The sequence below is a fragment of the Kwoniella shivajii genome, chromosome 1 (assembly GCF_035658355.1).
Source record: "Kwoniella shivajii chromosome 1, complete sequence".
Taxonomy (NCBI): domain Eukaryota; kingdom Fungi; phylum Basidiomycota; class Tremellomycetes; order Tremellales; family Cryptococcaceae; genus Kwoniella; species Kwoniella shivajii.
In genome coordinates this window covers 3690710-3712616 of record NC_085908.1, presented here as the reverse complement: position 1 = coordinate 3712616, position 21907 = coordinate 3690710, and the positions used below count along the sequence as shown (strand labels likewise).

Genomic DNA, 21907 nt, shown 5'->3' with positions numbered 1-21907 from the left:
CGACTGACATGAGCATTCCGATCACCAGTGGTGGGGAGCCGCAACTCAGACCTCTATCTCCACAACCCACCTCTGCGTGAGTAAGGTGAATTCAGCAGCAAAAGCTGACAATGATCTGCAGTAAAATCAGTTGTCTTGCTTGTCGACTTGCAAAAGTCAGTGCAACCATACTATATTGAATCAGGAGCTAAATTCAGTCCTCCCTTGCAGCGGAAGTGTCACACTTCTGACGCTCATACAACGTGCCGACGTTGCGTAAATCACGGAATCGTTTGCCAGTATAACAAACATCAGCGTGGAAGGAAGAAGAAGGCGTCTACTCAAGATGAACCTGACCAAGAATTTGAAGCATCCAATACTCAGGAAGCTGTCACGTCGGATCCCCAGTTCTTCTCAGAGAGCTCATCCGCTGCCGTTGCCCGTTCAACAGCCGAATCAAATATAGCTCTGCAGACAAGTCAACAATCCAACCTGGACTTTCCTGTTCAAGAAAATCTGAGCATCCACTTCTCCCATGTGATCCCCGTAGACGGAGATTCATCTCGTAAGTCCTATGATCTGGGCCACTGCTGAACCTTTTCAGCTTTTATTAGTGGTAACACCGCTCAGACTGCTGTGTCTCCGCCGAAAGACAATCCGTTTCTCCTCCAGCACCTCCGCTCAGAATGTCCTGACCCGGTGACAGCTGGCTTGATGACCGGTGCTGATGCGTATGAACTATTCAATTTGTAAGTGACTTGGTATCGGACAGCTACTGAATAGCCGTTAGCTATTTCCAACATCTCAACGCTATCGGAGCGATTCTTGACCCTTGTCTTCACACCCCACCATATTGCCGTCGGCAATCAACTTTGCTTTTCACATCCGTTCTTACTGTCACCGCCAAGGTCATCCGACCTAAACTGTATACCCGGTGTCTGATGCTTGCCAACAAGCTCGTGGGTCAGGCGGTGGAATTTGGACTCTGTTCCGTGGAGGTCGTCCAAGCGCTCAATCTCCTACATCATTGGAAGAAATCGGAGGATTCGACAAGTTGGCGGAGGGTGGGGTACGCGATACGTATGGCGCAGGAGCTTAAGCTGGACGTAGCCGGTCCAAGACCTCTTCCGGAGGAGGAGATCTCAGCGAGGGAGATACTGAACAGGGAGAGAGCCTGGCTGAGTGAGTTAGCGCCTGCATGATCAGATGCTAAGACCCCTATGTTAGATCTCATTGTTGCGGATTACCAGTGAGTCAGACCCTTTTGTCATCTTGACTAACATCACATAGTTTGGCGATCCATCATTCTCTCCCCCGCATGATTCACTCTCAGGATGTCAGTGACCCCGCTGACTGGGTGGCGGAACATACTCAATTCCCAACGCCCGGCGAGTCATCTCTCGGACCGTTGATCACGTTTAGCAGGATGTGTAGGCTGTATGCGGATAGTCTAGCCTCGTTGAACAGAGATCCTGGGAACATGAGGACATTAGACTGGCTGGATCTGGAGTGGAGAAGGTGGAGAGGGAAATGGCTCGCCGACGGTGGTGAGTGATATATTATCTTTGCTCGCGACCCAAGTTGACCCTTACCCTAGATCGCCATCGCTTTACGCAGCCTCAACTATCTACATTCCGCTTATGCGACGCCTACTTTCGCTTCCACATCACTGAATACCGTTTGCTGGTGATCGCGCGTTTTGGCGAGAGTGGTCACAATCTAAATCTTCAAGAACATTCCTCAATGTCCTCCGCCTTTTCCGACTGCATCGAAGCGGCGTTAGGCGTTGCCATGGTGGTACAACATGACCTTGCACCCTATCGATACCTTCCTTATTGCTTTTACCTCACTTGGGTGGCTCTCGCCGTGACTTCTATATGGCTTGTCAAGGTCCGTGTCATTCTTCGCCGGCTTGCCCACTCGCTAACGACTTTGTCTCTCTCTCAGAACATCGCCCCTATGAGCCAGTCAGATCGGGCACGGGTGATACGAACACTATCAGAGGTACAGTTCTTCACAGAGGAAGCTTCATGTTCGTCCGATGATATGGCAGCCTACACCCACCGGTTACTGAAGCATCTACTGAACGGAATATCTCCAGAATGGCAGTTGGCGACGTTCCTGGCCGACCCTCTGTCCCATGACGGTTCCATTGATCCAATGCCTGCTGTTATGACCCTAGAGACAACATCCAGTACCTCGGTCTCCGAAAACCCCAATTGGGAACTGTCGACTGCGCAAGAGATCATCCAAGGTTATTTATGGAATCAACCTCACACCACACAACCCCATGAATATGATATACCACTTGTGAACGTGTCTACGGCGCACCAAGCTGAGCCTCCTTCTGCAAACATGGCTGCGAACGGACAATTTAATGATTTGTTGTTTCCAGCAGATGACGATGACTTTTGGTGAGTGCGTCTAGATATGTCGTTGCTGGATGCTGATACCTACGATAGGAAACACCTGTTCCCTTCCACTGAGACGGGTTCTACCACTCTCTCCTGAATAATGATATTTACGACGCATTGAGAACGAACTATATGTATGCATTTTCCAAGACTGCCGGTTACTTTTGAGACATGATATCGTCGATTCTCTCCATGAGGTATTTTACAATACCATCGGGACCAACTTGGACTTGCAAGCCAGTGGGGATTCCATGTGTTTTGATACCCGGGATAGTGTCTCGGGCGATCTTTTGGATTTCTTCTTGTTGTTCAGGTGTCCACTGTTTAAATCAAGAGTTAGTTTGGAAGATTCAACATACATGACTGCACGAACCATGGAAGCGCAGAACTGTGGTTGCCAGTCAGTAATGCGATTCTACAACTAAGGTTGACACCACTCACCAAAATACCAGGAGGTGGTTGAACAGACTCCAATAACGATTTGACACCCTCAATGGCTAATTTTGTTGTGTCAGGCATCAGCTCAGATGAGTAAGTCGTACTGGTCACACCCACTAGTAGAGTTTCCGGCGTGTACGATGCTGTATCGGTCTTTTACATTCTCAATCACCTGCCCAATCACCTTCTTGGCTCTATCGGGGGCGGTGTTGACGGATACGAGGTTGACTGGAGCGGAAGTTTGAGTTGACATTGTACGTATGAGTGATGATCTGACCAGATGGTTGCTTTGTGTTGCAAGTTGCCTTAACATGGAATGAGATGATCAGTGAATTACGACGGTTGAAGTGATAAAGCGAAGTTGATAACATAACGGAGGATACTTAGGTCACGCGGTCCGGCCATTCTAAAGGGGATCCCACCTCACCCAAGGAAATTGCCCGCATGTCCCTCCCACCGCCAGGTCCGCCATTGCGGGGATTTAGCGGAGAAGAGATCCCCTTGATATCGCGTGATTCAGATGGATCATTCCAACAAGTAAGAGACGACAAAAGCTAGTCAAATGTCATATAACATTCCGCATCTTTCACATAATGAACCGGTCTTTACATGTCATTAGATCGAGTTTATCTTACTCCATATCATCTAGAAACATGTCATCATTCTCTCGACTCGTCCGATTCATCCCAAAATCCTCTTCAACGCCGCTCATTGGAGAACCAGTAGACTCTCAATTAGATGTCGGTTTGGCAGCTTATGAAGGAAAACCGATAGAAATAAATGTCTACTCCGGAACATCGGTACTGACTCCTGGAGAGAAGACAGGACAGACGGAATCTGTGGAGAAGCTCCTCAGCCCTCTCGCTCAGAACGAAGTGGGCACCATACGGTGCATTGGATTGAATGTGAGTGTCATCGAGAGTGTTCAGACAGTATTTCGTTGATGTTTCCGCAGTACGTGAAACACGCTCAGGAGGTCAAACTTGCCATGCCAGACATTCCTACCTTGTTCATGAAGCCCAGCACCGCACTTGCGGATCCGTATCCTGCGCCCACCATAATTCCCAAGGCGTTTGTATCTGATAACGCTGCAGATTTCGAGTCAGAAGTAGCAATTGTGATAGGAAAAGAGGCAAAGGATGTGACCGAAGAGGAAGCTCTTGACTATCTCTATGGGTAAGCGTGATGCTATACAAGATCACAGTCGTGCTAATCGTGCTCAGTTTCACCGCTGCCAACGACATCTCTTCTCGGGAGAATCAATTCCGTCAATCTCAATGGTGTTATTCCAAGTCGTTTGATGGTGCATGTCCTATCGGCCCAGCTTTGATTCACAAAGATCAAGTCGCCAAGCTCTCAGATATTAAAATTTCCGGTTCTCTCAATGGGAAGACAGTGCAGGATAGCGGCTTAGAGTGAGTGGATCTATCAATCAATCCTGCGGGACATTGTTGACCTTTCACCATAGCGATCTCATATTTTCCATCCCGAAAATTATCTCTTTCCTTTCTCAGGGGACAACATTACAACCAGGAACCATAATCATCACTGGGTATGTATCTGCGTCGTATTGAAGTGCCATTTTCGCTGACTGAACTTGACAGTACGCCAGCTGGAGTGGGATGGTCAGCAAACCCTCGACTCGTTCTGAAAGATGGCGACGAGTTCCGGGTATACGTATCGCATGGTGTAGGAACGCTCATCAACAAGATCGTGGAGGAGAAGTAGGACTATGGAAGCGGTACTAATGGGTTTATTTCGATATCTGCTCATTGCTCAACATGTAACCTTACACCAAATGACCGTATATGCATTATGATCTGATTCTCGGTATGTCATATGTCCGGATGCCGCAAGCGAGCTGTACCTCTTGAATGCCGCAATGGAGTACGACCACCGGCTAGCCAGCTACCGAAGTATTTATAATACATATTGGGATTGGCATCTCATTCCCTCTCCACATCACAATTCCAGCACCACCATGCCACTGTATATCTGCTTTTGTCCCGACGAATCCGGTGCTTTCGAGAAGAGGGTCGCAGCGAGAGGCGAACACCTCGCGTTAGGGCAAAAGGATAGAGCTGCTGGAAGAACAGGTGTGTCGTTTCCTAACTAACATTGGATATATGACTGATTTAGTGGTCGTCCAGTATTCGGCCGAGCGTTCCTAGATGACACCGTTGCCCATCACACCGATCGAGCACCTCCAGCAGTTCCCGAAGGTCATTTAAGTCCCGCGACCAGAGGATCGACAATGATATACCGGTATGCGACCCTCGAAGAGGCTTGGAAAAGGTTAAAATCTGATCCTTATTGGGTACAAGGAGTGTGGGATAAGGGGAAAGTCACAATCAACGAGCTTGCTTACGGCCCTTCGGATGAGACATTGAAGATGGCGTGATCAGATCTATCTTAGCCCGGAGCTTACGCTGGAAGGCTGCCTGGATGTAGTGTAATTGAAAGAAGTGATTTTCTTTCTGTTCTAATATCGGAGGATCCCCTTCAATATGCGAGAGTTTGAATTTTCTGCCTCCTCCGCAGACTGATCCTACTTCAGTACTAATTCTCACAACGATCGGGTTCCATCGATATGCGTTCAGGTCTTCAATAACCGCAGCTGGCCTGCATCTGATTAATTCTTCCAAGTTGACGTGCATTGCCAGTTCGTCAGAAGGTAATTGGATAAGCGAAGTTTTGAGCAGAATTCGACATTTGACGGTTCCAATGACATTCAGTCAATATAACATGTTACGATTAATGTGGTGTATAGAACCAGACCGGATCATAGTAACAAGGTCGCATTACTGGCTGATTCAAGTTCCTTTCACACCTATCATCCCTTTCTCAAGTGTCATCGATCATACCTTTTTGCTGATGATACCTGGAGCTTTTGACATTATCCCTGAAACGGATGTGCGATCGAATCGGATTTTGACCAGTAAACCTTCTTCGGCTGTCATTGGCATTCGTCTAGTCTTGGCTCATCATACTGTTTTCGGGCTGGACAGCAAAGGTGCTGTGCTGCAAAAGAAAATACATACGGACAGCTGATTTTGGGATCTCGTATGACTGGGTCGTCTATGAGTCGTTCCAGAGCCCAAGGGCGGTCAACCAATCTGGGTCATTGATGAGCTGAGATATGAGCTCAAGTTCTTCGTGCTCAAGAGGCGGAATACCAGTCCGCTGAGGTTGTACATCGTCTAAATCACATCTTAGCATGAAAGGTCCACAGCAGCATTGATCGATCGGCACCCACCAATTACTGGAAGATGGAGCACAAAAGCGACGTCTCGGTATGAATCACGAATCTCGGGGAAATCTTGATAAGCTAGTAATAGCAGCGATGCAAGACGTCGTAAAGCGGTGCCAACAACATCCCACGGATTGTCATGATACCTTTGTGTCAATAGGCGAACAAATGAGCTGACGGCGTTAATCGCATTGCCATATACTTCGGGAACGGACACCTGACTACGTGCGGCCACACGAAGAAGAAGGGCCACGGTATTGGAGATGTGGTGGGACGTATCTGCGATTAAGATCAACATGAAAGATTCACGTCATTGAATAGAACTTACATGGTGCCCAGTATGTCTCCTGATCCGACAGGGTAAGTGACGTAATCATATGAATTACCTCCTGACATGACTGATAGGCGAGCGAGAGAGCTGATACCGCCTGCAGGGGCATATCAGCGCTCACACTGTCCAGGATCAGACGGCGGATGAAGACAGTCAGGCCCAAATACGAAAGGTGGAACGAATCTAAGACAGAGGATTGTCAGCATCACAAGGTAAAAGTGGAGAATGAGCCACTTGAGCCACTTACGAACTCCCGTAGGATATTTCTCTGCACTACTGCCAATTGAGCTCACCCACAGCGCGCTTGGTGGGAGATTGAGATTGACTTGTGCGAGTCTGTGGATAGCAGAATCGAGCTTGGCAAGGCGAGCAATCGGCGAGACTGGTGGATTTGTATGTGTGGTGGGCGATAAATCGAGTAAGTCGCTGCAATAGTCAGCAATAAATGATACTGATGACACTTACTCTACTACGATGGTGAGTTGACAAGTCGCTATGAAAGTAGACATGGATATTCGATCCGTTGGAGAGGTGAGGTTTCCCCAATCTCCATCTGACATCGTCGGGATTTGCACTGTGTGGGTCGCGGTGTGAAGGCTTAATTGATGGAGATTAGCTTTTCATCAGAGAACTGATTGAAAAAGACGACTTACTAGCTGGGCCGTCCGAACAGCAAAGCCCTCCACTTATCTTGAATTACCAATGACCACCATATGCGCTTTCTCAGTCTAATTTCCCATCTAGGTAACGACCAGTCTGTAGGGTCCATGTGCAGTCCAAGTAGATGCGCTGTCCCAATGGCCTTTTGATTCAAGTCTGAGTAAGATTGAGGATAGCTTACTGGCTTCGCACTCACCCTTGCAAGCCCAATCGTTAATTGACCCGAATTTTCACCTCGCTCTGGTGGACGTGAGTACAGTTGAAGGAGGGCGAGTTGCAGAGTTGCCAATCGAGGCTGCCTATACTCGTCGTCGAGAGCCAGCAAAGCACGGTGCCATAGATCTTGATGTATGGCACGGATTTCAGGAATATAAGCTGTTGAGTGAGCGATCAAGCCGGTCAGTATAGCGTACGGTATAGGTCCACTGCCGGAGTGTCCCAGAGAAGAAGTTTCGAGTCGCTTTGAGTTAACAATGGGAAGAGCAGGAAGTAACATCTGTTGTATCCTTTCGAGAATGATAGTCGTCAGCTATAGCGATTGAAGGTAGAGATGAATTTACGTGAAAAGGGTTTTCGAAGAGATATCTTGACAGTATGGTTCACATAGACTACAGACTTTGTCGTAAATAGCGCGTGAACTATTGAGCGTTCGTCCATACAGTAGTGCAGGATGCTTGACGAAGAAGACTGGTAGGGCCGGATCTGAAGACACTTGACGGAACGATAGGATTCCATAGATCTGTGGGACGGTGAAAGAGCTTGTAGGATTGTGTACAAAGTTGGAGATAGCCCCTGATCCAATGAAGTGCGATTCTTGACCATCGTTTTCGTTCATGTCAAGGGATGCATGGTGATTCAACTAACAATATTTCGTAAATTTGGTGAGAAGGGAATAGGCTTATGCACGCCTGATCTTCCGCTGCGAGGAGCTTACGGGCAGTTCTGCTCCTTGTTCTGACCATATATCATTCTCATCTAAATTTCCATCGTGCTGCGATTGGAATCCCCCCACAAGACCTTTATTCTGCTAATCATCAAGCTTACTATGTCAGTCCCTGCCGATCTGTGTAAAGACTAACGTACAAATATAATAGACGCGCTATTCAAATCCGAGCCTGTTCTGATGCTTTGTTGAGGATACCCAAGAGTGGAGGATTGAGATGATGAGAAATTCGTCGAGATAGCCGCAGTCGGTGACCACGCTAGATCGTGTTGCCGTCGCTGCGATAGCCGCCCTGCCTCAGTCCCAACACATATCTAATAAATACATTCTGGAACTTACTGACGATGACAATGAGTCTGTTTCTACATTCCCTAACACCTGATTTGTGCCAGAGGACATGTCCGCCGCGATGGGATCTGGTCTTTTTCTTTTACGAGCTGTTGTGGGTAGGTCAAAAGTGCATGTCACATTGCGAGCTTTACATCCTAGACAAGGTTGTCCTTTGATCTCGATTGCGCAGAGATGTTTGTGTCTTCGACCTTCAGGTACGTTTTAGTGGATGCTCATTAGTCAAAGAAACTGGACTCACAAAGGTCACACGGGCGATCTAGCCTTGACCGGGGCTTACGACCTGGCTCCTGGCCCTTTCCGGCCACATCTATCGATTTCAACCGTTTTAAAAATATTATTTCCTACGGATTATGAGAGGTACTTACTGTAATCCGTGTCGTCCAACATGACATCTCACCGTCCTGAAAGAGACAGGAAAGCGACGAGAGATATTATCGCGTCCCTAAACGATACGAATATTGGTAACAGAAAATCGAGTGGTTTGTTGATAACAGGTGTTTGTTTCACATACTACCCATCTTCATTTTGAGTTGCGGTTGGTATTACAGCTTTTGATCTAAAGAGTGCTATCAGCGTTCCTAGGCCTGGGGATTGTTCAGGGATTATCACACGAGCCGGCGCGGCGTACTTGGCCGCGGTCTAACTTGCCCCACCTACGACGCGAGCCGCATTCTCCGTGTTTTGATTTGCTATAAGTTGTCACATGACTGTGCGATTGAGATCGTAAATTGGTTTTCAACAGCACAGACTGATCGACCGCAGGCTGTACACAAAGATACCGTTCAAGCATGGAAGTTCTCGGTGCAATGAAGAAGAGGCGTTCAAATTACGTAGTGAGTTACCTGTCCAAGGCGAGGAAATATCTAAGTTGTGAAAGTCCTGACAATGCAGCATAGATCGGCCCAAAATGTCCTGTCAATGACGGCGTGTTGAGCCAAATGATTACCGAGTGTTTGAAGCATACTCCATCGATGTTTAACATGCAATCTACTAGGGCTATTGTACTGTTCGGGGACCATCACGTGCGATTATGGGACCTGATATCCCAGAGTCTTGGAAATGAGGTACTACAGAAACGACCAAATGTTGCCTACCAGCATTTCGAGTGAGTGTCTATGACGAGTATCAATGTTAACTTATAAAGGAATGGGGTTGACAAATCTCAACACGTCACGTAGGACTGTGGCAGACAAGATTGAGACTCTGAGAAATGGGCACGGGACGGTTTTGTTCTTCGAGGATAACCAAGGTGACATTTTTATGCTTGACTCCTTGGTGGAAGCTGACCACGCCGGGCAGTACTCCAAGAGACTATTGAGAAATACCCGGCATACGCAAACAATATCAAAAATTGGTCTTTACAATCGTCTGCTATCGCCCAATATTCCAGTGGGTGGGAAAACAGTGGTCATGACTCGTATAGCTTCTAACCATTTTTTCAGCTTGGTTGGCACTAACGCATGAGTGTTCGGAGCTGGGCATTACTTTGCAGCATTACTATCCAGACCGGAAGATAATGAACGAGACATGGGGGATCCCAGATATGTGGGAGATGACAGGACAAATGCCTTTTGGCACAATCGTTGAGCCGGCTGCGGAGAAACAGTTCATCGAATCAGCGCTGTTGGTACGGTCTTTTGGTGCAGCACAAGAGGATTAGGTTACGTAGACACTCTTTTTAGATTACACGTTATCAGTGTTGTTCACGATATACATCATATCTACAGCTATCAGTCTCAATCTGGTTCGTCAAGAAGCTAGCCGAAATGAGGAAGTTCGACGCCAGCTGACAAAACAAATGGTATAATGTTATGCTCAGTTTGGGCTGAATCATGTAAATCCATGCAAGCTCACCGATATTTTCCACGAGAACTTCTCCAGCTCCCCATTTCTGTTTATACATTGGCGATTTGCCTACCTTGGCCACTCTCGCTCGACTGAAAGTACGCGCATCGATGTTTTTCCCATCTTTGAAAATGGACTTCCGGCCCATTCTTTGCAACACAGGTGACTCGGATAGCAAGTCTGGCCGTACGTCGTTGTTTGCAATGGAGAAGTAAAAGACACCGCATCGAATGTGGTTGCGCTGATCGTCAGGAGGGGCCATCACACGATGAATTGCGGCTTTAAAAAGACCACCAGTCCACCATTCCATCATTGAACCGCAATTAATCTTTAGAGACGGAACGTGAGTTGAAGATGTGATGATGTATTGTCTTATATGACTCACGATAATACCCCCTGGTACGTGGGGCGTGTACAGCCAGTTGCCCTCTTCATCTCGCACCTGTAGTGATGACATAGGCTGAGAGCTGCGCCGACATGATATGATGCACATGTCAGCTATCCGCCTATGTATCTGACTGACAACTCACAATACCATCGTCACTGCACCGTGATCGGTGTGTCCTTTGAGCCATACTTTGCCGACCTTGGCCTCGTCTTCTTTGCTATACTCATCGTAATAAGCCATGTCTAGGTATTGGATTTTCACAATCAGCTTGCCTGCTTACGTTCCTCTCAAGGCAATCACTCACATCGGAACCAAGAATCGTCTTTCTCTTCGTACTTATGCATCTGCACGAATGTCTCGATTGGAAGCTCGAGTGCGATGGCGAACACTGTATCATGTGTCAGTATGCTGATATCGACCGTCATATGAAAGCTTGACTCACGCCGATAGACCTTGTAGAGGACATCTGTATGTACTCGTTCGCAGAAAGACTTGACTTCTGGTACGTATGGTTTGATGGTAGAAGGCATAGGCTGATCTTCCATGTCTCGTTGCCAGTTAAATTGCTCGATCTGATCCTTTACACCATTCTCCATTCTTCTCCTCATGAGCTCCACTCGATATTGGACCTACATAAACTCACTCATAGTAATTTCTCAATTTAAAGCCGCGGTATAAACCGGTGACATCCATATGTCCATCGAGAGCTTGCTTCTCTTCCAATGGGGTTGTCTCGAGTACAGTCTATGATTGAAACACAAGTATCTTAGCAGGACTACAGAAAGACCAGGCACGATCCCGTTATCCTCCACGATCTGACCCACTCACAAAACCGATGTCTACTTGTCTTTGTATCTCTTGTTCTGTAATAGTGGTGCCAGTAAGCATGAAAAATCCTTGAGTAGTCATTGCCGTGTAAAGCTGGGTGGCCAGCTTCTTTTGGGCATTCGCGCCTTGATTCCATTTCGACAGGTCAATATTGATCAGATCTGCGTAAGGCTTCGTTGATTCAGCTCGTCCCGCAAACGCGCCTAGGATTGATATTGCAAGTAAAGCTTACTACATCCATTTCAGACTTCCTAACGGGAATGAAGTGAAGCAAACCATTTTCGTCATCCTTGCGAGATTGGTTGCTAATCATTTGGAAACTGCCTTGTGGTACAGATGATGATTGATTTCAGCAGTGCAACGTATGGGGAAGCGAGTCCCAGAAGATATATCACGAGGATTGGACCTTGTCATTTCTAAACAAGCTCGTCTGGTGATAAATGCCTGACCCGCGGCCAGATTTACACCGGTCTTCCCGATAATCGGCTCTCGGATCTCGCCGGTGGAGGTCACCTCGCGGAATTCCTGATGCGCGAAACGATAGGACATAAGAGACCATGGGTTATAGCACACGTATACAGGTACATAACCACGGCAATATGAAGACAAGTATCTACCTATCTACCTGAAGTAGCTGTCCGGCGCTGCCGCGAATTCTTCTAATAGACTTTGTCCCTTTGGTTGCCAGTCAAAAGTCTTCTTCGTCCACTGGTTCTTGACCTCGTTATCCCAACCCAATAACATACCCAGCCATCCCAGAGTTCCGAATTTGTCCTTGTCTTTCGATGCTTCTCCAGCCTTCAAGCCCGTACGCCTTGAAAGAGCCTCAGCGATGTCTTTCACTTTGACAAACTCCTCGACTGCATGGACCGCTGTCCCAGGCTCGGCTTTCTCCATTGCAAGAACGTAAAGGAGACCTGCGTCATCAGCATGACAAGCTGACCAGACGGCATCTCCAACATAAGGAATATAGCCAAGCTTGGCTTCAGAAGCAGCACCGATAAGCATACCCTCAAAGATATGAATATGGGATATGTCATGAGTGTTCATAGCGAGTCGAACAACAATTGATCGGATATTTTTCTCTTTGAGGTCCAATACAAAAGCTTCAGTCTCTGCTCTGAGCATCTTCCCAGGGGTCGAGCGAGCGGTCTCGTCAGATCCTTTCGGGAGAAGGCCAGTACCTGAACTCATGAGAAGTGGTTTACCGGATCCTTCAAGAGCTTCGGCGAACAGCTTAAGTGTAGCTCGCTCTTGTACTGGTCCGGTCGCAGGGTTCTTGTGATCCATTGCGCAATGTATCACAGCATCGTGGGACTTTGCATTAGAGGTCAGGAGGTCGGTATCGTCCAAGGAGCCGATGAGCGGGATAACTTCGCTTGATGTGCCTAAGGCTTTAATGACACTGGCGGACGCGTCGGATCGGACGAGACCAGTGACTGTGTGGCCTCTAGCGAGGAGATGGGGAATGATGTGAGAGCCAAGACGGCCTGATGCGCCGGTGAGAAAGACTTTCATGCTGTTCGTTTTGTTGGAAAGTGGAGATGGAAGGAGTGCAAAGTAGGTCGTCGACTGGTGGGGATTTGGAATGATGGCTAGTAAGAACACCGAGGGCTTAAATAACCATTGACATGGTATCAGCTATACCCGAAGGCCGATGTGAGAGCGGATCATGAGGGATATCTTTCCACTGATAAGGTTAGCGGGACGTAATCAGCAGTACAAGGAGTTTGTATCATCATCTCCTGTTACTTGTATTCTGCCCCCTCGGTCATGCTTAAAAAAGGCTTAGAATAAATCAGTCTAGATGGGGGAGATGTATCTCATCGGGCTGTGGTTGACGAAGCGGCGACATCCGGCAAATGCAACCAAAAAATGCCGCAAAAAAGTTGATTTTTACGACTTCCAATTTGACAACAATAATGTCTTAAAATCAAGTTGATCACAGTAGATTCGATCGTTTCAGCAGGATTGCTTCGGCTACCATTCAATACCGACCATGTCTGACGCCTTCTCTACACCAGCTGAACACGCTCTATCACACCCAGAGCTAGACTCAATATTGGAGAATGCTCAGGCTGGTCCATCGTCCATGGGTGACGGCGTTGAAGGAATGAGTGTGGAAGCAGCTTTTGAGGTGGAGGATACTGTAGGAAGGATTCTGAGTGGTGGATATAAGACTGTGAGTGAGCGGTGTTATTGAAACCCCGGCCTTCTGGTATAGGCACATGAAGTCCTTAAGCCGTGAAAGTTAGAAGAGATTGGTATGTATCTTAACGCTGTCCCGTTGCAATAGATTGGCCTTCAGTTTCCGGACGAACTTCTCCCCTCCTCGGTACAGGTGTATAGAGCGATACAGACTAGAATCCAGCATACAGGTGCTCAAGCGTATGTTCTTGCCGATAGCACCTATGGAAAGTAAGCAGGCCTTTCGCTATAAATCCGTCATCATGATGACTGATGTGGTTTAATGTAGCTGTTGCCCTGATGTTTTGAGCTGTTTGCATCTTCCTGCGGACTTCTTGGTTCATTATGGACATGCTTGCTTGACACCGTGAGTACGCCTTGCAATCCGTGTTCTCTCGTCCGCCTTAGGGACCTGATGCGGTTGAAAGTGACTTGATGACCTCACAGGACCGATGCTCTTCCCGTACATTACGTCTTTCCTCGTCGTAGGCTCAATACAGCTCACGCTGTAGAGTGCCTATTGGAGAGTGGCAGAGATGACTCAGGTGGAGAAGATGGTGCGGAAAAGGGTGGGATTGTGGTCTGGGACGTTGCATTCGACTGGCTGGCAGGTAAGATCAAACATATCTCGACCCATGCAACGGTTCTGACCCTAGTCCTGACTGTTTCTGCTTTTAGACGAGATCAGAAAAGTCTTCACCGAGTCATGTGCCTTTCCGTTAAGCTTTGCAACAATTCAAAGACCAGCTACTTCTTCCGAACTTGACGGAAAAGACAAAGGCAAATCTCCTGCTCTAAGAAGTATAGAACCACCTGTGGGAGTTGAGTTAAATAATTGTAGAATGTGGTACATCGGTGAAGAGGGAAGGAGCAGTATCAACTTGCAAATGACTCATGCAAACAATTCTGTGAGTGGTTTTGCTGTCACACTCTGAACAAAGTTGTAGGAACACAACTCTTTGAAGGATTCTCACGCTCTTTCAGTATCATAGACCTGCATATCAGCTTACATCCTCTGTTCTTCCTTAGCTGTACTTGTATTCTCCTGCATCCTCGTCTGTCACTGCCTTACATCGACAAACCTCTCGGCTCCTATCTCGTCGACTATTCGCTTTACACCAAGCACTGAATGCGGATATCTTCGGTCTCATTGTCTCGAATATTGGATTAAGCTCTTCCCAGTCTCTTATCAAGCAATTACGGGAAGATCTCAGGCGGGCGAAGAAGAAATCGTATACATTGTCGGTGGGCAGACTGAACCCAGCAAAACTGGCCAATTTTGCAGAAGTGGAATGTTTTGTGCTAGTCGGATGTAACGAAGGTGGTGTAGTCGATTCAAAAGACTTTTTGAGACCTATCATCACTCCATGGGAATTGGAATTGGCTCTGCAGGGTCCTGAACACGTATGGGCGCCGGAGAAATGGACACTGGATCTTAACAAAGTTCTCAAAGGTTAGTCTGATCTTTTTGAATGATTGCATATCTGTTGGTGCGTAGAGTAACGCCTCCTATATAGAAGCGCAAGATCGCGCAACTGTGGAAACGCCGGCGACGAATGGAATTGAAAGCGACGACAATGATGGGCCTGAGTTCTCCCTGATAACTGGAAAGATGCGGACCAAAAAGGTTTTCAAAGGTGCAACGGATTCAATTGAAAGTAAGTCTATCTTCTGAGCCCGTCTTCCGCCAGACCGGTCGTGAGCGTATGGCTTCATGGGTACCATCACCTGTATTATCAATCCCGCTTAGCTGACATTTGACCAAGTCCCGAGCGAAGGCATACAATCTCTTACTTTACGAAATCAAAATTTCTCTCTGGCAAGATTAGAATCGGCGGGTAGCAATTACCTTGCTTCGAGAGAATTCAAAGGTTTAGAACCTAGATACGGCATGGACGAACCTAGTCTGTTGGAAGAAGGTAGAAGTGGAGTGGCGAGAGGGTATACGGAAGAGAAGTAGGTCTTCTTTGGACACGGCACTTAGACCAAAAATGGTAAACTCGTCTCTGGTGGATCGTAATCATCCAGCCGATAAGCCTACGCGAGATTGGCCTCCCCAGATCATCCTATCGATCTTGTATAATCGACGTTTCGCGGCTGGCAAAGTAATGCACAAGCCGAAACTAGTACAAGCGCTAGCAGCATCTCGCTGCGATCAATAGTATAGGTATGTTTGCAAGTGTATAGATGTACAAGAATGTCGTGGGAACTAGCGGATTAACGTTCAGAACAGGTGTGATCCGAATTATCAGGATGAAGTAAGTATCAGTCATGACTGCACTTCCAAAAACCTCTATACAACATACAAATCTCCCTCAGCTTCTCCTGTTGAGGTAGGAGGCACCGCGACGGATGAAGATGGGCAAGTTGTATTAGTACTGTTCGCGCTAGCTATCATTCCTTGCGCCTCCTGTAGACTGCTGATTGCATCGGACAGCCGTCCAGTTGTCTCTTCCAATTGCTCCCACCCAGTTGTATTGTCATGTGAACATCGAGCCAAGTCCTCAGAAATAGCATGTTGATCACTCATTTGTGATCTCGTCTTTGCAGCTAACCAGCAATTAACACCAGCGGAAGCCACCAAGAGTAAACTTAAAGCTCCTAACCCTTGGTTACTTTTCCTTCCGACGGCGGCTCTGAGCCTGGTCGAATGATTCGTCTCGATGTCGTTCAGGCGCAGATTCCAGTCATTCGAGGAAGGAACTTGTTCCGTCAGAACTCCTACAGGTCTGCGGGATTGCGATGGCTCTAATGGCTGACTGGAACTCATCTTCCCGACAACCCCACATTAGCACGGTCAAGTTATCTAATACCGTCCTTTTGGCTACAGCTTACCTCGAATGCGATGGTTTAATCTTGAAGGATGATGAGAGAAGAGGGCAGCAAAAGGGCACTGAAGACGCGATTAGATACCTTGCAACATGCAGTACAATTTCTTCAGACGACTATCGAGAAGGCCACAACTAAAGACAAATGACGCGTTGTCGACTCTCAATTTAGTCAGTCTAAGACTAGGATACAACGGAGAGGACCGTGCCAATGTCTAATCGAAAGTGTTCAGAAGACATACGTAGAAAAGGAGGTCTCATAACACCGAAGCCTGGCAGATATCCTTTGTATCACCCTCCCAAGGAGGAACAGTGATTACGTCGCAAAGTATAAAGGTCGCTGGTACTCGACAGCTTAGGAGCAATGGGGCACTTGGTAAGGTCTCTGCGCTCTTTCCCTAGGAGTCTATTTACTCAGCCGAAGGCAAAAAGCCCAAAAAAGTCTAAAAACGGAGCTGTACTGGATATTGCGTGGCTTTCGATCGATCGGTTGCCACTTCGCAGTTTGATGGGGGGCATTCGCACCACAGCACAGTCAAGGCGAGGAAATGAGCTGTATACTCAGCCGCCAACTTGCACTCGTTGCCCATGACTCTGAGTTGTCTTATGCCTTGATCTAGACTGTTTAGTTTAAGAGATACCATTACACGCAATATCATTCTTCGTGGACCGAAATCGTCGGACACCGTTCTTCAAACATGGCATTCAATCCGAACAAGAGTTGCATGCATCAATCAAGGGTCTGCATGTCATACGTTAATGCACGTTTTCGACCGACTCTATCAAATGTAGCAGCTGAGAAAACAGCTCCGCAGGATGCGGGTCCCTTTCGCCTTTCATTCGTCATCCAAGTTGATGAATTCGCCATTTTTGGTATTGATCAGAGGTATACCCCACTCATCACGCTTATACTTCCCATCATGCGGCAAGGAAGCTGGGATAATTGTCGCTCCGTTTATAGTCGAGACTGACAGCTGGCTGTGTAATTTTTGGAGTTGAGCGATCAAATCGTTGTTCTCAGACTGAAGATTCTCAGCGGTTCCCAAAGCCCGTTTCAAAGCAACACCTTGGTCGGAATACCCCTCTGTAAGCTTGAGATACTTTTCCTAGTAGCGCTCTCGATAGTCCTCTAAGTTTTTCTCGTACTTGGCTTTCCAGCTATCGAATTCTTGCTGAGATACAACGTTATCTTGTGAAGTGCCTGCATGGCTGAGATTGGAGTAGAAACTGTCACGAGATAGGTAAGGGAATCTAGCTCGTACGTGATCGGGGACAGCTCCGATAGAGGTCAAGATCTTTGACATCAAGGTAACCGTGGTTTGTGTATGGGCGGCAGGGTGGTCTGTGAAAGTCATTGGAACTAGGTTTATATGGCACCAAGCTTGGAAATGTGGGAAAGAAATAAAAGGGGGAGACAAATGGTTTGCGTAATTCCTTCTTTCCCTGGTTATATCCAAGTATATCGATCAGTGCATCACTCCGCGTCTCTCGGCCAATCCATTGTATTGAGAAGCATGATATGTATAGTTGAAATCCGTTCAGTCGATAAAAGCGGTCTGAGGCCTTGCTTGCACTCCTTTCGTCTAATCTAGACTAGATCCTTATTGGAGAATTTATGCCATCAGGGGAGGGGTCATGTTAGTTGTTGCCAAGTTCAGCTTTTAGATTTGGAGTATTGTACATCTATATGCATAACTGTAGATATCAAATCTACTTATCTTAGATGTGTCGTATTGTACAGTGCCATATCAAAATCTAATTGTATACACCTTCGTTTTTAACTGAATCCAATGAGAGGTCCAAAATGCGAAATCGGACATCCATAGCGTACTTCGATTGCCGTTCGAACAGGTGGTCGCTCGTTGTACCGCCCGAAACGGTGAATGATGAAGGGAGATATAAGGAACTGCTGGTTAAGCCCGTTCTAGTACTTTGGTCTTCTTCTTCTTTTCTATGTATTCAACGTATCCGTACCAACCCTAAGTTATCGTGAAAACATCAGCTCAGCCCACTAATAGGTTTTCGACCTCATATAGCACTTACACCCCCAAGCAGAGTGAGTAGTATACCAACACCGTTAGTGGGTGAAATATGGAGATTGAAGAGCATCACAGCCAACACAATGGTCAAGACTTGTTTGCAACTAGATGAACGTGGAGATCAGCGTGCGGTCTGTTTTAAGTGGAATGAATAGACTTACTTGGCAGATACCGTCATCGTTAAAGCTCCAGCTTTCTTGTTGGCGGTGAAAGATACGATATTCAGACCGAAGGCGAAAACGCCATTGAACAGCAACGCAATCGCCTTTGACCTAGTCATTTGAGTAGCGCCATATCTTCTTACTCGTTCGAGTTCACCGGTATACCATCCGTAAACCACACATTGGATGAAAGCCAGTGGGGACATACGCATTAGCAGGTCAAGAGGGTGCTGTGAGAACATCGAAGGGGTCAGTGTATGTCCAGCATCATTCAGATGGGCAGCATTTTGCACTTTGAGCAATCAAGATAACTTTACGTACAAGCTTCAATCGACCACCAGCACCGGTTTGGATCAGATTCGTCACTACAGTCTTCAGTGCAGCAAGGAAGGTACCAAGTAACGTCAAAATCAAGCCCAAAGCAGTGAAGTCGTAATCCCCGTAAGTACTATACAGAAGCGATGTCAGTAGGCCTCAACATTGGCGTGATTAGACGTGCCATAGATCGTTGGGACAAGTGGATCGGAGGCAATGCTTGTACTCACGCAAATCCTACACCGGCTACCACAGGTAATAATGAAATGAGTTTCAAGGCACTAAATCTAGCACGAAGGAAGATAGCGGTGATAAGGATTGTGAACAGGGGAGTGGACGCTCGAACGACTTGGTGGAACTGAATCAATAAATGGTGGATTAGCATTCCCAAACAATTTGATGAAGCGATGCCAAGGTACTCACGGGAATGGATACCAATTGCAGACTGATATTGCTGACTGCGATGTTGATGGTGTAAAGTACAGAGAAAGCAGCGAGGATGATGTTTTCCTTTTGTGTGAGACGAGCTGGGGTCTGCAGGGTTCTCCTGTATCAGGGGGGCGATTCTGGTGTCGTACATGGGAATTCGACTACTCACAAAAGCACCTTGTTCCAATGCTATATAAGTACCGGCACAACCAGACAGAGCGTGTAAACCAGTCAAAGTCTAGGGTGACCAGTTGCTATCAGCGTATGATATCGCACAGGCAGATCACCTCACTCACATATGGGAAAGGAAAGCTGACGAGAACGAATTTGTTGAATAGTGTTAAACCCAAGTTGAAACAAAAATATAAGGCCAACCAGTATCCAACACTGTCTTTGAAGGGGACTTTCGTTGGATGTACCGTCGGTGAGTTTCCCAATAGATTCTCCTTGCCTGTCAATGGGAAGTAAGGTTGACTTCCGACTCCACCAAAAGATGAGAAAGCGCTATTTGCAGACGTCCAGTTCTGTTTCTCTTTCAGAATGGGTGGTTGATCATACGGATTATTAGGGTCTAGATGGTTGCCAGTTCCACTTCCATATTCCTGATCCGAAATGCCTCCCGCCATATCGACTTTGCTCGGCGACAGTACTCTCTCACGCGGTTCACCCAGACCTGATTTACCTAAAGAAGAAGATGATGCGAATGTTGTGGGTGCATTGTGGCGAGGAGAGATTGTACGAGGCCGAGGGGGAGTGTTGAGCTGACCGATGATCGAAGGTGGGTAAGGTGATAATGACTGAGACGGGGCATTCGTTACGGAGGATGTCGACCCTGTTGAAAGTGACTGCGACATTGCAACACCACCTCCGTTGGACAGGGGGAAATTGACACCTTCGCTTGACCTTCGTCGCTGAAGGGAAGGTGGTCCGTTCATGACCGGTAAATGATCTGATGATGAGGGTTGCTCTTGAGTGTAGAGTTCTGTAGGTAAAGGGTTTGCTTCTGGTGGGAAGCTTATGCCCATACCAGCCAAGGGTGAAGATGATGATGGTTTATGGGACGAAGCTTCTGCTACGATAGGAAGCGAAGGGGAAGAGGAGTAACTGTATCCTTCGGGAGTACCTTGAGGTGTATGTTCAGAGGTCAAGCTTGATCTACGTGAATGATTCAATCCTTCCTCACCTGTTGACATTCCTCTCTCGTCTTGAGAATCAGTAGTGTGTGGTGGAAGTGATAAGATAGGTTTCCCTGGCGATACGGGTGAAGGTGTCTGAGGCGGTGAATGTGGTTTAGGGGATTGTGGTATGTATTTGTTGAGTGGTTGTTGAGCTGTCGGAGCGAGGTAGTCTTGTGAGTGGGACATGGGGTGTGAGGATGACTAAGATTGGGATGGCTGATGGATAGAAAAGGTTCAAAAGCGCGTCGACCAGCCCGACTGTGAGTTCAACAGTATGTATCTGTTATGTATCCGATTCAAGTGCGGAGACAGTGCTCAAATGAATTTGAACCAGATTATGCGGTGCAAGATAGATGATGGATGGTTAATGATTGATGAAGTGATGTCGTGATATATCCTGACGTGTGAATGTGACTGTGTCTGTGTTGTTGATCTGGATCTGAATACGTTGTCCTCCTTGATCACCACGAATGATTGGTCTTTGCGCTAAACGTCGCGATGCCTGACCAAGATCCTCTTTTTATCAGACTATCCGTCTCAACTGATTTTCTTGTGTTGTTGATCTACTATTTGTCTGTGTTATGGTTGAGGATAGTGAATTAATGGATCAGAAAGGCTGAGAGCGCATGTTGTTGTTGTTGTTGCCGTCGCTCATTGATGTAGATTTATGTAAGGTGAAACAAAGAGGGAAGAGAGAGAAAGACTGCGATGTTTTGTTAGTAAAGTTGAAAAAGATAAGTTAGCGCGTTCAAAAGAGGAAAAAGAACCCCGAATAAGGGAAGTGCCGCACCCAACTTTAAATTAGGTATCGAAATAGTCTAACTCTCTTTTTACCGTTCCCTGTTCGTATTCCCATCCTCGTCGTACCTAGATGTCTGCGCATCATCTGGTTGTGGGGTCTGCCATAATGTCATCTCGGGACACAAGACCGTCTTTCATGCAATGGAATATCATGTTCTGTTGTGAGCGTTGACCATCCCATCAATCAACCATCAGTCTCGCTATCATATAGCGCCAAGAGATCGTGAACCGTTTCCTCAACGTTGACGCCACCAATCCGCGCGACCTCGACCGCGTAGTCCATATGTTATACGTTTCCCCCTTCCCACTTCCCTAATCGGCCGGATCGGATCATCGGGAATTCATCAACTCTATCTTTTGTGACCTGACTTCTCTGGTTCTGATCACAGAGACAGACACCATGCTGTGTACATTGCCCATACAGGCTCTGTAATGTGTTCGCAATGCTATATAGTCTATGTCACTTCTTCTGTACAGATCGACACGGCGAGTGATCAAAGAGCGACGCGTCTCTATCTCCCAATAATGCTTTAAAAAAGGAA

The 21907-nt window shown here is 47.0% G+C and overlaps 10 protein-coding genes across 10 annotated transcripts; 4 read left to right on the top strand and 6 right to left on the bottom strand.

Annotated features, from left to right (window-relative positions):
* Positions 1 to 8: 8 nt before the first annotated feature.
* On the top strand, positions 9 to 2397 carry IL334_001376 (uncharacterized protein; the record flags this gene model as incomplete). The annotated part of the gene is made up of 8 exons (XM_062933133.1): positions 9 to 76; positions 122 to 155; positions 211 to 544; positions 763 to 1161; positions 1207 to 1228; positions 1429 to 1526; positions 1577 to 1869; positions 1927 to 2397. 8 exons carry the CDS (start codon positions 9 to 11, stop codon positions 2395 to 2397), a joined length of 1719 nt encoding a protein of 572 aa, XP_062789184.1.
* Positions 2398 to 2551: 154 nt separating this feature from the next.
* On the bottom strand, positions 2552 to 3084 carry IL334_001375 (uncharacterized protein; the record flags this gene model as incomplete). The annotated part of the gene is made up of 4 exons (XM_062933132.1): positions 2552 to 2713; positions 2767 to 2781; positions 2835 to 2890; positions 2949 to 3084. 4 exons carry the CDS (start codon positions 3082 to 3084, stop codon positions 2552 to 2554), a joined length of 369 nt encoding a protein of 122 aa, XP_062789183.1.
* Positions 3085 to 3484: 400 nt separating this feature from the next.
* Positions 3485 to 4559, top strand: IL334_001374 (uncharacterized protein; the record flags this gene model as incomplete). The annotated part of the gene is made up of 5 exons (XM_062933131.1): positions 3485 to 3736; positions 3787 to 4007; positions 4055 to 4246; positions 4300 to 4383; positions 4436 to 4559. The coding sequence occupies 5 exons, from the start codon at positions 3485 to 3487 to the stop codon at positions 4557 to 4559; spliced, it is 873 nt and encodes a 290-aa protein (XP_062789182.1).
* Positions 4560 to 4812: 253 nt separating this feature from the next.
* IL334_001373 (uncharacterized protein) lies at positions 4813 to 5232 on the top strand (the record flags this gene model as incomplete). Its single annotated transcript, XM_062933130.1, has 2 exons — positions 4813 to 4927; positions 4982 to 5232. 2 exons carry the CDS (start codon positions 4813 to 4815, stop codon positions 5230 to 5232), a joined length of 366 nt encoding a protein of 121 aa, XP_062789181.1.
* A 677-nt stretch (positions 5233 to 5909) lies between these two features.
* Positions 5910 to 8753, bottom strand: IL334_001372 (uncharacterized protein; the record flags this gene model as incomplete). Its single annotated transcript, XM_062933129.1, has 13 exons — positions 5910 to 6031; positions 6088 to 6360; positions 6410 to 6595; positions 6660 to 6748; positions 6878 to 7009; positions 7066 to 7214; positions 7269 to 7578; positions 7633 to 7931; positions 8007 to 8096; positions 8156 to 8293; positions 8355 to 8554; positions 8605 to 8673; positions 8732 to 8753. 13 exons carry the CDS (start codon positions 8751 to 8753, stop codon positions 5910 to 5912), a joined length of 2079 nt encoding a protein of 692 aa, XP_062789180.1.
* Positions 8754 to 10123: 1370 nt separating this feature from the next.
* On the bottom strand, positions 10124 to 11740 carry IL334_001371 (uncharacterized protein; the record flags this gene model as incomplete). The annotated part of the gene is made up of 9 exons (XM_062933128.1): positions 10124 to 10152; positions 10221 to 10539; positions 10597 to 10678; positions 10742 to 10841; positions 10904 to 10987; positions 11042 to 11196; positions 11243 to 11343; positions 11428 to 11598; positions 11660 to 11740. 9 exons carry the CDS (start codon positions 11738 to 11740, stop codon positions 10124 to 10126), a joined length of 1122 nt encoding a protein of 373 aa, XP_062789179.1.
* A 308-nt stretch (positions 11741 to 12048) lies between these two features.
* On the bottom strand, positions 12049 to 12945 carry IL334_001370 (uncharacterized protein; the record flags this gene model as incomplete). The annotated part of the gene is made up of 1 exon (XM_062933127.1): positions 12049 to 12945. One exon carries the CDS (start codon positions 12943 to 12945, stop codon positions 12049 to 12051), a length of 897 nt encoding a protein of 298 aa, XP_062789178.1.
* A 481-nt stretch (positions 12946 to 13426) lies between these two features.
* IL334_001369 (diphthamide biosynthesis protein 2) lies at positions 13427 to 15574 on the top strand (the record flags this gene model as incomplete). Its single annotated transcript, XM_062933126.1, has 8 exons — positions 13427 to 13609; positions 13724 to 13845; positions 13904 to 13981; positions 14062 to 14225; positions 14293 to 14522; positions 14644 to 15067; positions 15132 to 15272; positions 15381 to 15574. 8 exons carry the CDS (start codon positions 13427 to 13429, stop codon positions 15572 to 15574), a joined length of 1536 nt encoding a protein of 511 aa, XP_062789177.1.
* A 333-nt stretch (positions 15575 to 15907) lies between these two features.
* On the bottom strand, positions 15908 to 16384 carry IL334_001368 (uncharacterized protein; the record flags this gene model as incomplete). The annotated part of the gene is made up of 1 exon (XM_062933125.1): positions 15908 to 16384. The coding sequence occupies one exon, from the start codon at positions 16382 to 16384 to the stop codon at positions 15908 to 15910; it is 477 nt and encodes a 158-aa protein (XP_062789176.1).
* Positions 16385 to 18355: 1971 nt separating this feature from the next.
* IL334_001367 (uncharacterized protein) lies at positions 18356 to 20750 on the bottom strand (the record flags this gene model as incomplete). Its single annotated transcript, XM_062933124.1, has 9 exons — positions 18356 to 18421; positions 18486 to 18585; positions 18643 to 18872; positions 18964 to 19090; positions 19188 to 19315; positions 19381 to 19491; positions 19556 to 19624; positions 19683 to 20509; positions 20570 to 20750. 9 exons carry the CDS (start codon positions 20748 to 20750, stop codon positions 18356 to 18358), a joined length of 1839 nt encoding a protein of 612 aa, XP_062789175.1.
* Positions 20751 to 21907: the final 1157 nt, after the last annotated feature.